The following is a 14,450-nucleotide window of genomic DNA, read 5'->3' as shown; positions in this document are numbered from 1 at the left end:
TACAGGCCATTTATGATTGGGTTCAGCCCACTTCTTTGAAGGCCCTCTAGAAGTTTTTGGGTTTTGCTAATTTTTATCGGAAATTTATAGCTAATTTTTCTGGTATTGCCAAGCTATTGACGGATTTGACTAGGAAGGGTGCTGATGTGCTGAATTGGTCTCCGGAGGCTGTTTCTTCCTTTCAGGAGCTGAAGCGAAGATTCACTTCTGCTCCGGTTTTGCGGCAACCTGATGTCTCACTCCCGTTTCAGGTGGAGGTGGACGCTTCTGAGATTGGTGCAGGAGCGGTGTTGTCCCAAAAAGATCCTGTGACATCTAAAATGAATCCTTGTGCTTTCTTTTCCCGAAAGTTCTCTCCATCCGAACGTAACTATGATGTGGGGAATCGGGAACTGTTGGCCATGAAATGGGCATTTGAGGAGTGGAGACATTGGTTGGAGGGAGCCAAACACCAAGTCGTGGTCCTTACTGACCACAAGAATTTGATTTACCTGGAGTCGGCCAAGCGCTTCAATCCTAGATAGGCTAGGTGGGCCTTGTTTTTCACACGTTTTGATTTTGTGGTCTCTTTTCTTCCAGGCACTAAGAATGTCAAGGCAGACGCCCTCTCTAGGAGTTTTCTTGCTTATTCTCCTGTTGTGATTAAGCCTGCTACCATCTTATGCGAGGGGGTAGTTCTTTCTGCCATCTCGCCCGATTTGAGACGTGCTCTGGAAGAGTTTCAGGAGGAAAAACCTGAGCGTTGTCCCAGTGGAAAGTTGTATGTTCCTGACCAGTGGAGGAAGAGAGTGATGTCTGAAGTTCATTGCTCTGCATTGGCTGGTCATCCAGGTATTTTTGGTACTAGAGATCTGGTGAGTCGGTCTTTTTGGTGGCCCGCCTTGTCTCACGATGTCAGGAATTTTGTGCAGTCCTGTGGGACTTGCTCCCGGTCTAAACCTTGTTCTCGCTCTAGTGGCTTGTTGATGCCTTTGCCGGTGCCCAGGAGGCCATGGACCCATATTTCAATGGATTTTATCTCTGATATGCCTGTCTCTCAGAGAATGACTGTTATTTGGGTGATTTGTGATAGATTCTCTAAGATGGTCCATCTTGTACCACTCCCTAAGTTGCCATCTTCCTCTGAGTTGGTGCCCTTGTTTTTGCAACAGGTGGTTCGCTTGCACGGGATTCCTGAGAACATTGTATCTGACAGAGGAGTTCAGTTTGTGTCTAGATTTTGGAGGACTTTCTGTTCAAAGCTGGGAATTCAGTTGTCCTTCTCCTCTGCGTTTCACCCTCAGACCAATTGGCAGACGGAGAGAACAAACCAGACTTTGGAGTCGTATTTGAGATGTTTTATTTCTGCCGATCAGGATGATTGGGTTTCATTTTTGCCCTTGGCCGAATTTGCTTTAAATAATAGAGCTAGTTCTGCCACTTTGATGTCACCTTTTTTTTGTAACTTTGGTTTTCACCCTCGATTTTCTTCAGGGCAGGTGGAGCCTTCTGCCTGCCCAGGTGTTGACACTGTGGTGGAGAGAATGCACCAGATCTGGGACCAAGTAGTGGATAAGTTGTCTCTCTCCCAGGAAAAGGCCCAGCGGTTTTCCAACCGGCGTAGGACCGTTGGTCCCCAGTTTAAGGTGGGTGATCTGGTTTGGTTGTCATCAAAAAATATCGCTATGAAGGTGGCTTCTCCTAAGTTTAAGCCTAGATTTATTGGACCTTACAAGATTTTGGAGATTATTAATCCGGTCTCTTTTCGGTTGGCTCTTCCTGTCACATTTAAAATTCATAATGTGTTTCATAAGTCCTTGTTGAAAAGGTTTGTTGAACCAGTAGTTCCTGTGGTGGCACCTCCTGACCCTATATTGGTTGAAGGTAACATGGAATATGAGGTAGAGAAGATACTGGATTCCCGTCTGGCTAGACGGAGACTCCAGTATTTGGTTAAGTGGAAGGGTTATGGTCAGGAGGATAATTCCTGGGTCTCTGCCTCTGATATTCATGCCGAAAGATTGGTGCATGCCTTTCATCGGGCTCACCCGGATCGCCCTGGTGGCATGGATGAGGGTTCGGTGACCCCTCCTCAAGGGGGAGGTACTGTTGTGAGTTCATTTTTCCCTTCACTATTGAGGTCTGATGAACTCCCTCCTCTGGTGAAAGAAGGTAGTGATGCTGATTATCAGACACCTGGGCAGCTAGATGATGACTGGGTGGCTGGAATTGAGGACTGGATATAAGGCTGCCGACGCCCTTCTTCCTGGCTGGTGATTTTCCTGCTGGATTCTTGGAGACCAGTCTGATTCCTGCATCTCAAAGCTAAGTTTTTCTGCTCTGCTTTGTACTCTTCAGTTTTGTTTTTTGTTTTGCCTTGTTTTTTGGGAGTTCTGCCATCCCCGGCCGGGGGTGAGCTGAATTCCATTTTTGTCTCTGATCTGTTGATCTTTTGCTCTGTCTTCAGAATATACCTGAGTGCTGATATAGTCTTTTGAAGCCTAGCGACTTCAGGGCCTGTTTTTCCTATCAGTCGGTTGACTCATTTTTATAGGGTTTTTGCGGATGGCAGACAGCAGCTTTCCTATTCTGTCCTATGTAGTTAGCTTGGGCCCCATCATTTGCTCAACCTATCTTTCTATCTGTGTTAGTGTTTTCATCTTGCTTCACCGTCATTATATGTTGGGGGCTGCCTATTGCTTTGGGGTCTGCTCTGGGGCAGTTTAGTTTTTCCCCTTTCTGTCTTTAGGCTATATAGTTCTCCGGCTGTGATCGAGGGGTCTAGGGCACCGAAGGAACCCCCCACGGCTACTGCTAGTTGTTGTGGATAGGTTCAGGGGTCTGCAATCCGATAGCTGCCAACCTCTCTGGTTTTTCTGGACTTAGCTGGTATTTTGTTTTTTCCTCCTTCGGTGACTCATCATAACATCTATCATTACTCCATTATTAAAGAAACCTGCTCTTGACCCATCCTGCACAACTACAGACCAGTCTCCAATCTCCCCTTCATCTCTAAACTCTTGGAGCGCCTAGTCTACTGCCGCCTTACCTGTTACCTCTCCACTCACTCCCTCCTAGACCCTTCACAGTCTGGCTTCCGACCCCTACATTCGACGGAAACTGCACTCATCAAAGTGACCAATGACCTTCTGACAGCAAAATGTAACCGTGAACACTCTCTGCTCATTCTTCTCGACCTTTCTGCAGCTTTCGACACTGTTGACCACCGTCTCCTACTCCATAGGCTCCAGTCACTAGGCATTAAGGACACCTCTCTCTCCTGGTTCTCTTCCTATCTCTCTGACCGCTCCTTCAGTGTTTTGTTCGCTGGCTCCACGTCATCTCCTCATCCTCTCGCTGTCGGGGTACCTCAGGGCTCAGTCCTTGGCCCCCTTCTCTTCTCTCTCTACACGGTCCCAATTGGACAGACCATCAGCAGATTTGGCTTTCAGTACCATGTTTATGCTGATGATACACAACTATATACGTCATCCCCCGACCTTACCCCCGCTGTACTACAGAACGCCAGTGACTGTCTGTCCGCAGTCTCCAACGTCATGTCCGCTCTCTATCTGAAACTTAACCTCTCAAAAACTGAACTTCTTCTGCTCCCACCATCTACTAACCTCCCTAAATCTGACATTTCCCTCTCCGCGGGTGGCACCATAATAACACCCCGGCAGCAGGCACACTGTCTGGGTGTTATGTTTGACATCAACCTCTCATTCACATCCCATATACAATGTCTTGCCCGCTCTTGCCGCGTACACCTAAAGCACATCTCCAGAATTCCCCCTTTTCTCACCATGGAAACAACAAAAACCCTCACTGTAGCATTGATCCACTCCCGCCTGGATTACTGCAACGCTCTATTAATTGGCCTCCCCGCTACTCGACTTTCCCCTCTCCAGTCCATACTTAATGCAGCAGCCAGGGTAATCTACCTGGCTAATCGGTACTCGGACGCGTCCGCTCTTCGCCAGTCCTTACATTGACTGCCCATTTATTATAGGGTCCAATTCAAAGTTCTTGTTCTCACCCACAAAGCTCTCCACAGTGCAGCACCCCCCTACATCTCCTCCCTCATTTCTGTCTATCGGCCTAGCCGACCGCTGCGCTCTGCAAACGACTTTCAACTAACCTCTGCACTAATCCGCACCTCCCGACTCCAAGACTTTTTCCGCGCTGCGCCAATCCTCTGGAATGCTCTACCACAAGAAATTAGGACTATCCACACTTTGCACAGTTTTAGGTGCTCTCTCAAAACACATCTATTCAGAAAAGCCTATCACGTTCACTAATCAGTAATTTTATGTGCAAGTGTGAGTATGTAGCCCATTCACTATCTCTGTCCCCCACCTTCTCAAGATGGCTGGACCATCATTGTAAATACATCATTGTAAATACACACCTGTACTTTGTATCTCCCCCACCTCATTGTAGATTGTAAACTGTCACGAGCAGGGTCGTCTTATTTTACTTTAATTACTGTATTGTTAACGTTGTTACTTATGACTTGTGCTTTGAAACTGCTAAACTGTAAAGCGCTGCGGAATATGTTGGCGCTATATAAATAAAGATTATTATTGTTATTATTAAAAATTTGCAGGCATTTAATCCATCCTGGTGTGGGATATTAGATATTAGAGTACAAAGATTCCACATCCATGGTGGCCAGGATGGTTCTGTTAGGAGTGGCGGAAGGCACTAAAAAAAACAAAACAATTAAAGTGCCCTCGCCACTCGGGGTCCACCGTGCGGCAGGTGATATGACCGCTGCTAGAGAGGCAGAGCACTATGGTATTAATGTGTATGGGGTTAACTGCACCCGGAGTGCACTGAAGCAAGCTCTGTTAAAGACACAGAGCCGCAACCTTAAAGCACACAAAAACGCTGTGTTTGTTTAAGCCACAGAACAACAGCGACACGGTAATAAAGGGTCACAGGAGCAATCTTAAATGTCAGAACTACTCAGTCAAGACCTACCGTGAAAAAGAGGTGCGAGACGTCGCAACTGCGAACGCTCGAGGAACTGCAATCGCAGCGCGGTGTAAACGGAGCCTCAGCGGAGACACTGCGATATCGCTGGCGCGATGCAGGACGCTAGCTTCTGAGACAGGAATAGCTGGAGCTGCTACTGGCGGCTGCCCAATCACTCACACAATCGTATTATCAGAGGGAAAGGGTTTCTTAATAAGTCAGTCACCAGTCCAAGCATCCGTCACCATACATACAGCAGCAGTATGAAAATACTAGCGCATGGCATAGCAGCCATGCGCACCTTTTATAGAGCCCTGAGCTAAGCCAATGGGATCAGGAGCAGGACCTGAGCACCTGACCCCTGAACTCCAATGGGAGCTCATTCCAGGAGCATGCTCAGAAGCTGGCTGAAAGGACTTAGCCTCTGGAGACAAATGTGAGGATCTGGATCTCTGCATAAGTATGGCAGGATACAGATTCCTAACATTACCCCCCCCCCTCCTAAGGCCCCCTCCTCCCCGAGCCCTCCGGGCGAATACCCTGTGCCCTACGGTGGCATAGGGCTCAAACTCGTCCGAGAGCGAGCTTGGTGTCCAGGTAGGGGTTACAGTAACCCGAGACACCTGGAAGGCATCAGAGGAACCGAGGTCACCAGATTTCAAGAGGGACACGTGGGAGATAGTAGGAGCGAGAATGACAGAGGCACGCTGCCGCGTGTCGGCAGATGTCGCCACCCTCTGTCTAGGAGGTTTAGGCTGAGCACATACAGTCATGGCCAAAAGTATTGACACCCCTGCAATTCTGTCAGATAATATTCAGTTTCTTCCTGAAAATGATTGCAAACACAAATTCTTTGGTATTATTATCTTCATTTAATTTGTCTTAAATGAAAAAACGCAAAAGAGAATGAAGCAAAAAGCAAAACATTGATCATTTCACACAAAACTCAAAAAATGGGCCGGACAAAAGTATTGGCACCCTCAGCCTAATACTTGGTTGCACAACCTTTAGCCAAAATAACTGCGACCAACCGCTTCCGGTAACCATCAATGAGTTTCTTACAATGCTCTGCTGGAATTTTAGACCATTCTTCTTTGGCAAACTACTCCAGGTCCCTGATATTTGAAGGGTGCCTTCTCCAAACTGCCATTTTTAGATCTCTCCACAGGTGTTCTATGGGATTCAGGTCTGGACTCATTGCTGGCCACCTTAGAAGTCTCCAGTGCTTTCTCTCAAACCATTTTCTAGTGCTTTTTGAAGTGTGTTTTGGGTTATTGTCCTGCTGGAAGACCCATGACCTCTGAGGTAGACCCAGCTTTCTCACACTGGGCCCTAAATTATGCTGCAAAATTTGTTGGTAGTCTTCTGACTTCATAATGCCATGCACACGGTCAAGCAGTCCAGTGCCAGAGGCAGCAAAGCAACCCCAAAACATCAGGGAACCTCCGCCATGTTTGACTGTAGGGACCATGTACTTTTCTTTGAATGCCTCTTTTTTCTCCAGTAAACTCTATGTTGATGCTTTTGCCCTAAAAGCTTTACTTTTGTCTCATCTGACCAAAGAACATTCTTCCAAAATGTTTTAGGCTTTTTCAGGTAAGTTTTGGCAAACTCCAGCCTGGCTTTTTTATGTCTCGGGGTAAGAAATGGAGTCTTCCTGGGTCTCCTACCATACAGTCCCTTTTCATTCAGATGCCGACGGATAGTACGGGTTGACACCGTTGTACCCTCGGACTGCAGGGCAGCTTGAACTTGTTTGGATGTTAGTGGAGGTTCTTTATCCAACATCCGCACAATCTTGCGTTGAAATCTCTTGTCAATTTTTCTTTTCCGGCCACATCTAGGGAGGTTAGCCACAGTGCCATGGGCTTTAAACTTCTTGATGACACTGCGCACGGTAGACACAGGAACAATCTTTGGAGATGGACTTTTAGCCTTGAGATTGCTCATGCTTCCTCACAATTTGGTTTCTCAAGTCCTCAGACAGTTCTTTGGTCTTCTTTCTTTTCTCCATGCTCAATGTGGTACACACAAAGACACAGGACAGAGGTTGAGTCAACTTTAATCCATGTCAACTGGCTGCAAGTGTGATTTAGTTATTGCCAACACCTGTTAGGTGCCACAAGTAAGTTATAGGTGCTGTTAGTTACACAAATTAGAGATGCATCACATGATTTTTCGAACAGTGCCAATACTTTTGTCCACCCTCTTTGTTATGTTTGGTGTGGAATTATATCCAATTTGGCTTTAGGACAATTCTTGTTGTGTTTTTTCATTTAAGACAAATTAAATGAAGATAATAATACCAAAGAATTTGTGTTTGCAATAATTTTCAGGAAGAAACTGAGTATTATCTGACAAAATTGCAGGGGTGTCAATACTTTTGGCCATGACTGTAAGGTGCAAGCCTGAATAAATTTTTTCATGTCCCGAGCTCTATGGGGCCACAATACGCATCAGCCAACAGTTTTGAGACCTGCATATAGCCCCGATGGTGGTGCGTGTTAGATGCGTGTTAGAGCACCTGAGCCCTGAGATGAGGAGGGACAAAGGTCTCGATAGCCGGTTCAGACTCCAACCTTTGCGGGGAACCGGCTTCCGGAGAAACCGCACAGACATAGTGACAACCGCAGATGGATTCCGGGTCTGAGACTGTATTAAAGTTGGTGTGAGACACTTCCATGGGCTCAGGGGGTAGAACCACCGGCTCGTCTAGCTCAAGGGCTACAAAAAATTTTGGAGCCGAAACAGATTTGCGCTTGGAGTGAGCATGCTCCATACCGCGCTCCGTAAAATGGAGATCGATACGTGAGGAGACTGAGATTAGCTCTTCCAAGCTAGTGGGAATCTCTCTAGTAGAGAGAGCATCCTTCACATGCTCCGCTAGACCTCGCCAAAAAACGGGGATTAGGGCTTTGTCGGACCATTCCAACTCGGATGCCAGTGTCCGAAAACGGACGGCATACTGGCTAACCGAGAGTGACCCCTGAGTAAGGGCGAGTAACTGCAGGGACGCATCATGCGTGACCCGAGGACCGAGAAAAACTTGCCTGATGGCAGTTAGCAAGTTAGCCGCGGACCGAATCTCGGGGTCACCATGCTCCCACAGAGGCGTAGCCCATTCCAGCGCCTTGCGCGACAGTAGGGAGATAACAAAAGCCACCTTAGCCCGCTCCGTAGGGAATTGCGCAGCCAGCAGCTCCAGGTGTATCGAGCACTGGCTGATAAAACCCCTACAGGAGGCGCCATACCCAGCATATTTATCGGGCAACGGGAGGTGGGTAACTGTCAGTGCAAGGACGGACATAGACATACGTCCTACCGCATCTGTAAGTGCCTCCTGAACGGCAGCATCTATAGCCTACGCAGCTGCGAGAGACCTCTCAAGGGTAGCAAGACGAGCCTTGAGCTGACGCACAAGCTGTAACAGCTGCTGCTGATCTGCCATCTCTAGCCAGATCCTGGCGTTAGTATTATGTTAGGAGTGGCGGAAGGCACTAAAAAAAAATAATAATTAAATTGCCTTCGCCACTCGGGGTCCACCATGCGGCAGGTGATATGACTGCTGCTAGAGAGGCAGAGCACTATGGTATTAATGTGCACGGGGTTAACTGCACCCGGAGTGCACTGAAGCAAGCTCTGTTAAAGACACAGAGCCGCAACCTTAAAGCACACAAAAACGCTGTGTCTGTTTAAGCCACAGAACAACAGCCACATGGTAATAAAGGGTCACAGGAGTAGTCTTAAATGTCAGAACTACTCAGTCAAGACCTACCGTGAAAAAGAGGTGCGAGACGTCGCAACTGCGAAAGCTGGCTGAAAGGACTTAGCCTCTGGAGACAAATGTGAGGATCTGGATCTCTGCATAAGTATGGCAGGACACAGATTCCTAACAGGTTCCTTCTGGTAGAGGACATATTGCTGCTAGTTTATTCAATAGGTCAGTTGTGTCTTGAATGTAGCTGGATGTATCCTTTACCAGGGGTTTAAGAATACCCTCTACCCATTCAGATACCTGCTCAGTAAGGGAGCCCACACATGAAATAATCGGCCTCCCTGGATTTCCTGATTTGTGGATTTTGGGAAGCACGTAGAATGTCCCTATTCTTGGACTCTCTGGTATCAGGTCATTGCCTCTTATGGATCCGTCAGGTAGACCAGATACCAACTTGTTTAGTTCCTTGTAATAGTCCTGTGTAGGATCCGACTCCAATTATCTGTAGTAGCATGTGTCCATCAGTTGTCTGTTTGCTTCCTTCATATAGTCTGATGTGTTCAACATGACTATTGCACCTCCCTTGTCAGCAGGTTTAATGATGATTTCTTTGTTGGTTTTCAGAGACTGTATAGCCTTTCTCTCCTGGGCACTGATGTTGGATGCTTGTCTCCTGTTCGTGTCTATGATGGTGGATTTTATCAAATGTCTGAATGAGTCTATGTATTTATCCAAATGAGGGTTGCATCCCGGTGGAGGTGTCCAGTCTGACCTGAACTTTCGACACATTCAGTGCAGGAATGAATGTGTTGCATGGATTTATGTCTTTTTACATCAGTCAGGCTACTTTCACACTTGCGTTTTTTTGTTGCGCGTTTTTTGCGCACACAAACGCATGAAAAAAACGCATCATGCATTTGTGTGCGTTTTTTTGCATTTTTTTAAAAACCGCATGCGTTTTTTGCGCATACGTGCACATTACATTGCGCACGTATGCGCACCCATAGACTTTAATGGGTGTTTTGCTGTAAAAAAAACGCATTGCATGCGTTTTTTGGGGGCAAGTCGGACGCACAAAAAATGCAACAGGATGCATTTTGTGCGCCCGAGCAAAAAAACGCATGCGCATACAAACGCGTACGTGCGCATATGTATGCGCACATATGCGCACCCATGTTAAAGTATAGGGGAAAAAACACATGCGTTTTTTTTCGCTAAAAAGCAGGGCAAAAAAACGCAAGTGTGAAACCAGCCTTAAGGAATTTGCTCTTCAGACCTCCTGGGGTCATCACAACACAGAACTAGACCCCATCAGAGGGCAATAAAACTTTCAGGCTCCTTATCTATGAACTGCTCCAATATTTATGTTTAACCCTCTCCCATAATGACAATTCTGCTTCACATCACTTGTCTTATCTATTGCGTTATTTCTGTGCTGTCTTGTATATAAATATGTGATTCTTCAGATGTTGTATTAGTGCAGCCTGATGAAGAGACCTGAGTAGTCTCGAAAGCTTGCAATTTGTTACCATATTTTCAGTTAGCCATTAAAGGTATCAACTACTGAGGACTCTCAATCCTGAATATTCTTCTATATGATTCTATAATAATAATAATAATAATTTTTATTTATATAGCGCCAACATATTACGCAGCGCTTTACAGTTTAACAGTTTCAAAACACAAGTCATAAGTAACAACGTTAACAATACAATAATTAAAGCAAAATAAGACGAAATAACCTCGTGAGAGCTTACAATCTACCATGAGGTGAGGGAGATACAAAGTACAGGGGTGTATTTACAATTGTATATTTACAATGATGGTCCAGCCATCTTGAGGGAGTGAAGGATGGATGGAGATAGTGAATGGGCTACACACACACTTACACATAGAATGACTTTGATTAGTGAACGTGATAAGCCGCTCTGAACAAATGTGTTTTGAGGGAGCACCTAAAACTATGCAAATTGTGGTTAGTCCTAATTTCTTGGGGTAGAGCATTCCAGAGGATAGGAGCAGCACGGTAGAAGTCTTGGAGTCGAGAGTGGGAGGTACGGATTAGTGCAGAGGTTAGTCGAAAGTCGTTTGCAGAGCGCAGCGATCGGCTAGGCAGATAGACAGAAATGAGGGAGGAGATGTAGGGGGGTGCCGCACCGTGGAGAGCTTTGTGGGTGAGAACAAGTACTTTGAATTGGATCCTATAATGAATGGGCAGCCAGTGTAATGACTGCCGAAGAGCGGACATGTCCGAGTACCGATTAGCCAGATGGACGACCCTGGCTGCTGCATTAAGTATGGACTGGAGAGGGGTAGTCGAGTGACGGGGAGGCCAATTAATAGAGCGTTGCAGTAATCCAGGTGGGAGTGGATCAATGCTACAGTGAGGGTTTTTGTTGTTTCCATGGTGAGAAAAGGGCGGATTCTAGAGATGTTCTTTAGGTGTAAGCGGCAAGAGCGGGCAAGAGATTGTATATGGGATGTGAAGGAGAGATTGGTGTCAAACATAACACCCAGACAGTGCGCCTGCTGCCGGGGAGATATTGTGGTGCAATTGTTATCAGTGTACCTATACCCATTATTGTTGTTGGGTTTTTATTAGATTTTCTGTTCCACAAGTAGCAAATGTCTTGACAAGTCTTCAAACTGATAAAGCTGGGATGCCCAGATCTTTGGAGATAGTTTTTGCACTCTTTTGACTGCTTGTTCTTGGTTATAATAGCATTTCTGGTGTTCTCAGACCATTTTCTTTATCTGTGTAATTATCTCAGAGATGCGCCATTTCTGGGGTGGCTGCGGGCTAGTATTTGTAGGTGGGGGGGCCAATATCCATGGCCCCTTCCTAGGCTATGAATATTAGCCCGCAGCTGTCTGCGTAGCCTTTCTGGCTATAATATATAGTGGGACCCCACGTCATTTTTTTTTTAAATAAAACATTGTTCATTGATAAACATCGGCCTTGTCATTATTTATCTATCTATAACTATTCATAGATATATCTAAGATAGATATATCTATGTATTCTACCTATCTATCTATAGATCTGTCTATCTATCTATCTATCTATGGGCATTTTTAAAAACGGATCCGTCGAAAAACGGAAGTAACAGATGAAAAAACGGATCCGTCGCATCAGTTTTTCACAATCTGCGACGGATCCATCGAGCCGACGGATTGTGACTGATGTAAAGAAACTGATTCACTCCCTTCGCTGGTATTGTACAGTGCAGCATTTCAGTGCAGAAATTTCTGCTGCAAATACTCAACATATACACATACCCTGAGGCGGGATGAACACCTCCATATTTTCATGATGCCCATACTGGCCACAGGTCCAACACTGGACATTCTCATAAGATTTCTGAAACCGCAGGCACACGTTGCTAATTTTTTCCTTGCAGATTTGAAGCAGTTTCAATTCTGCAGTATGTACATTTTTTCATAATCAGGTAAGTTGAATCGCCCATTCAAATTAATAAGAAAAAACATTAAAACCGCATACAAACGCATGAATTTTAAACAGTGTTTTCCATGTCAAGAGATGCATTTTTGGTGCAGAAATGTCTGCTCCAAATACCGAATGTGTGCACATGCCATTTGTCTGATTTTGTCCTTTATTTGAAACTGAACAAAGGGTGCCCTTAATTGTGTCCTGACATAGTTTTCATTTTTGTGTCCTTTTTAACAGTCAGATATTTATTTGATATTTTTGTGTCTTATATTTTTCTGTATCAAACATAGAATTTATATATATATGTATATCCAAGTAGCTCCACTAAATACTTTATTTAAGCAGCTATCTCACAGCCTACTAAACATTCAGGGATTCCAATACTGTCGACCACAACTGTAGGTGATCAGATTGTATGAGACAAATTAAATATTGTTTATAATTTATTCTGCACAAACAGAATGTAAATGACCTGAATCAATGGCTGTCTGCAGTGCGCAAAGTCAGCTTATGTAACCAGCGCTTGTTGCCAACCTATCACCCTGGGGCCTACCGTAACGCACACTGGACATGCTGCCTGCAAAACGAACGTACAGGTAATAAGCATATATACAGTTTAACATATACTGCACATTCCTAGTTTTCAGATGGGTTGTACTTTGTCTGTTTTACAGTTCGTGGCTGCAGTCGTACACATTTGGCTGTAACTTTGGGGGACTGGAGTGATCCTTTAGATCCTGACGCTGAGGCTCAGGTTCTATATCGACATCTCCTGTCTGTAAAGGACATTCTCAGGTCTGCAAATACATCTACTCTTCTATTCTAACCAAAGATTGGCTTTACTTTCAAGTCAGCAATTGGTCATGCATGGTTTAATCATAATTGGTCTTTTATTGTATATCGCAACTATCTGCAAAATCATAGTAACAGTAATAGTAAAGTAGGCCGAATATTTTTCCAAGCCTGACGCTTTCCGTGCTGTCTGTGAAACGTTTGATCTTTGGATTCCTTTTTTTACATTAGGAATAAGTATTTGGATGGGGCACAATGTGCAGCTGGGGGAAAGCCAGAATCTATAGGTCACAATGACAAAGGTAGAGTATCATCTCTGTGATTATCCTGTTACTTCAAAGTAGTATCTTATGAGTAATGTACGTTTGTATCTCTCTCATTTGTCTCATTCAGGTACCACACCATCTTCCCCAGGTAGACGGTTGCTCACAGTGATTGAGGACTTAGAAAAAGCGCACCAGGCCTTTGAGAGGAGAGAGCGAGAGGACATGCCTAATCACGGCCAATGTGCCTAGAACTAGGGGCAAAACTGTAGTTGGTGCAGAGGTTGCCCTGGAGCCTCGGGGGGAGGCATAAGTTCCTTTTGACCCACAGGCGAAGATCAATTTTATTAAATACCCTTGATAGTTGGAGGCCGTGTTGGAGATTTTGCATTGGGTCCAACAAGCTTCAAGTTACGTTACTACCTTGACCACAGTTCATTATAACCTTGTTCTATATCTGAGTCCTTTTTATTGCTGATATCACTTGGCCAAGTTTCTGATTTTTGTACTTTTTTTGAGGTTCCTGATTCCGAACAATAAAATGTAAAAAAAAAAAAAATCAAACGATGCAGAAATTTTGCCCTGTTTTATGTGTATTCTATCTCAAGGGAGGACCACAAAGTCATAACTAATTTGCTTTCTTGGTGGAAATGGAAGTGAATTTTTCAGCAGTTTTGAACGTTGTCCCTGTAGGCCTGAGTCGGGCATGTTTTAAATACCATCATTTATCATTGTGTGACCAGCACTTTGCCACAACCTAGTTTTCTTTCTAGAGAGTGTAGCATATACATCACCTGCACTTCCCGGTGAGAGGTTTTATCTACAGTTGTCAGCTACACAAATGGCATCAGTCTTGTCAGCAGGTACCATAGCAAAGGTAGTTCAGCAATGCTAAGGAATTAATTTTAGGGATCTCGTACTGTGTCAATAAGGTTGGATAGTACCGTTCATTATGTATGCTAGTGAAAACAATTTCTGTTATTTCTTTAGGTTTTGCCTTTATTCAAGACGCATATTTTTCACAGTATAATTTTAGTCATGATATTCAGACAACTAACCATGAAAGTACAAACCATGAGTGTCACATTAGAAAAACATGGATACTTTTTTCCAGAAAAACCATTGCATCTTTCCATGGTTTTTGTTGCGTATTGCAATTCAGCTTCATTGAAGTGAATGGGACTGTGCTGCAATACCGCACACAACCTCTGGACAGGTGTGGCCCTGTTTCACAAAGTTCACACGAGCATATAAAAAAAATCATCTCATT

At 44.8% G+C, this 14,450-nt stretch overlaps 1 protein-coding gene across 1 annotated transcript in view; it reads left to right on the top strand.

Moving 5' to 3' along the window:
- Positions 1–13,745, top strand: part of RASAL1 (RAS protein activator like 1) — a 270,898-nt gene extending 257,153 nt beyond the window's left edge. The window contains exons 18-21 of the mRNA XM_073554111.1: positions 12,586–12,721; positions 12,800–12,920; positions 13,149–13,219; positions 13,311–13,745. Of these exons, the coding sequence (XP_073410212.1) occupies positions 12,586–12,721; positions 12,800–12,920; positions 13,149–13,219; positions 13,311–13,432 (450 nt within the window). The 3' untranslated portion in view covers positions 13,433–13,745. The remainder of the gene's footprint in view (positions 1–12,585; positions 12,722–12,799; positions 12,921–13,148; positions 13,220–13,310) is intronic.
- The last annotated feature ends 705 nt before the right edge of the window (positions 13,746–14,450 follow it).

Source organism: Dendrobates tinctorius, unplaced genomic scaffold (assembly GCF_039654945.1).
Source record: "Dendrobates tinctorius isolate UK_male_01 unplaced genomic scaffold, ASM3965494v1 ptg000206l, whole genome shotgun sequence".
NCBI lineage: Eukaryota > Metazoa > Chordata > Amphibia > Anura > Dendrobatidae > Dendrobates > Dendrobates tinctorius.
Note: the sequence above shows the minus strand (reverse complement) of the source record. Positions and strands in the feature narration are given on the sequence as shown.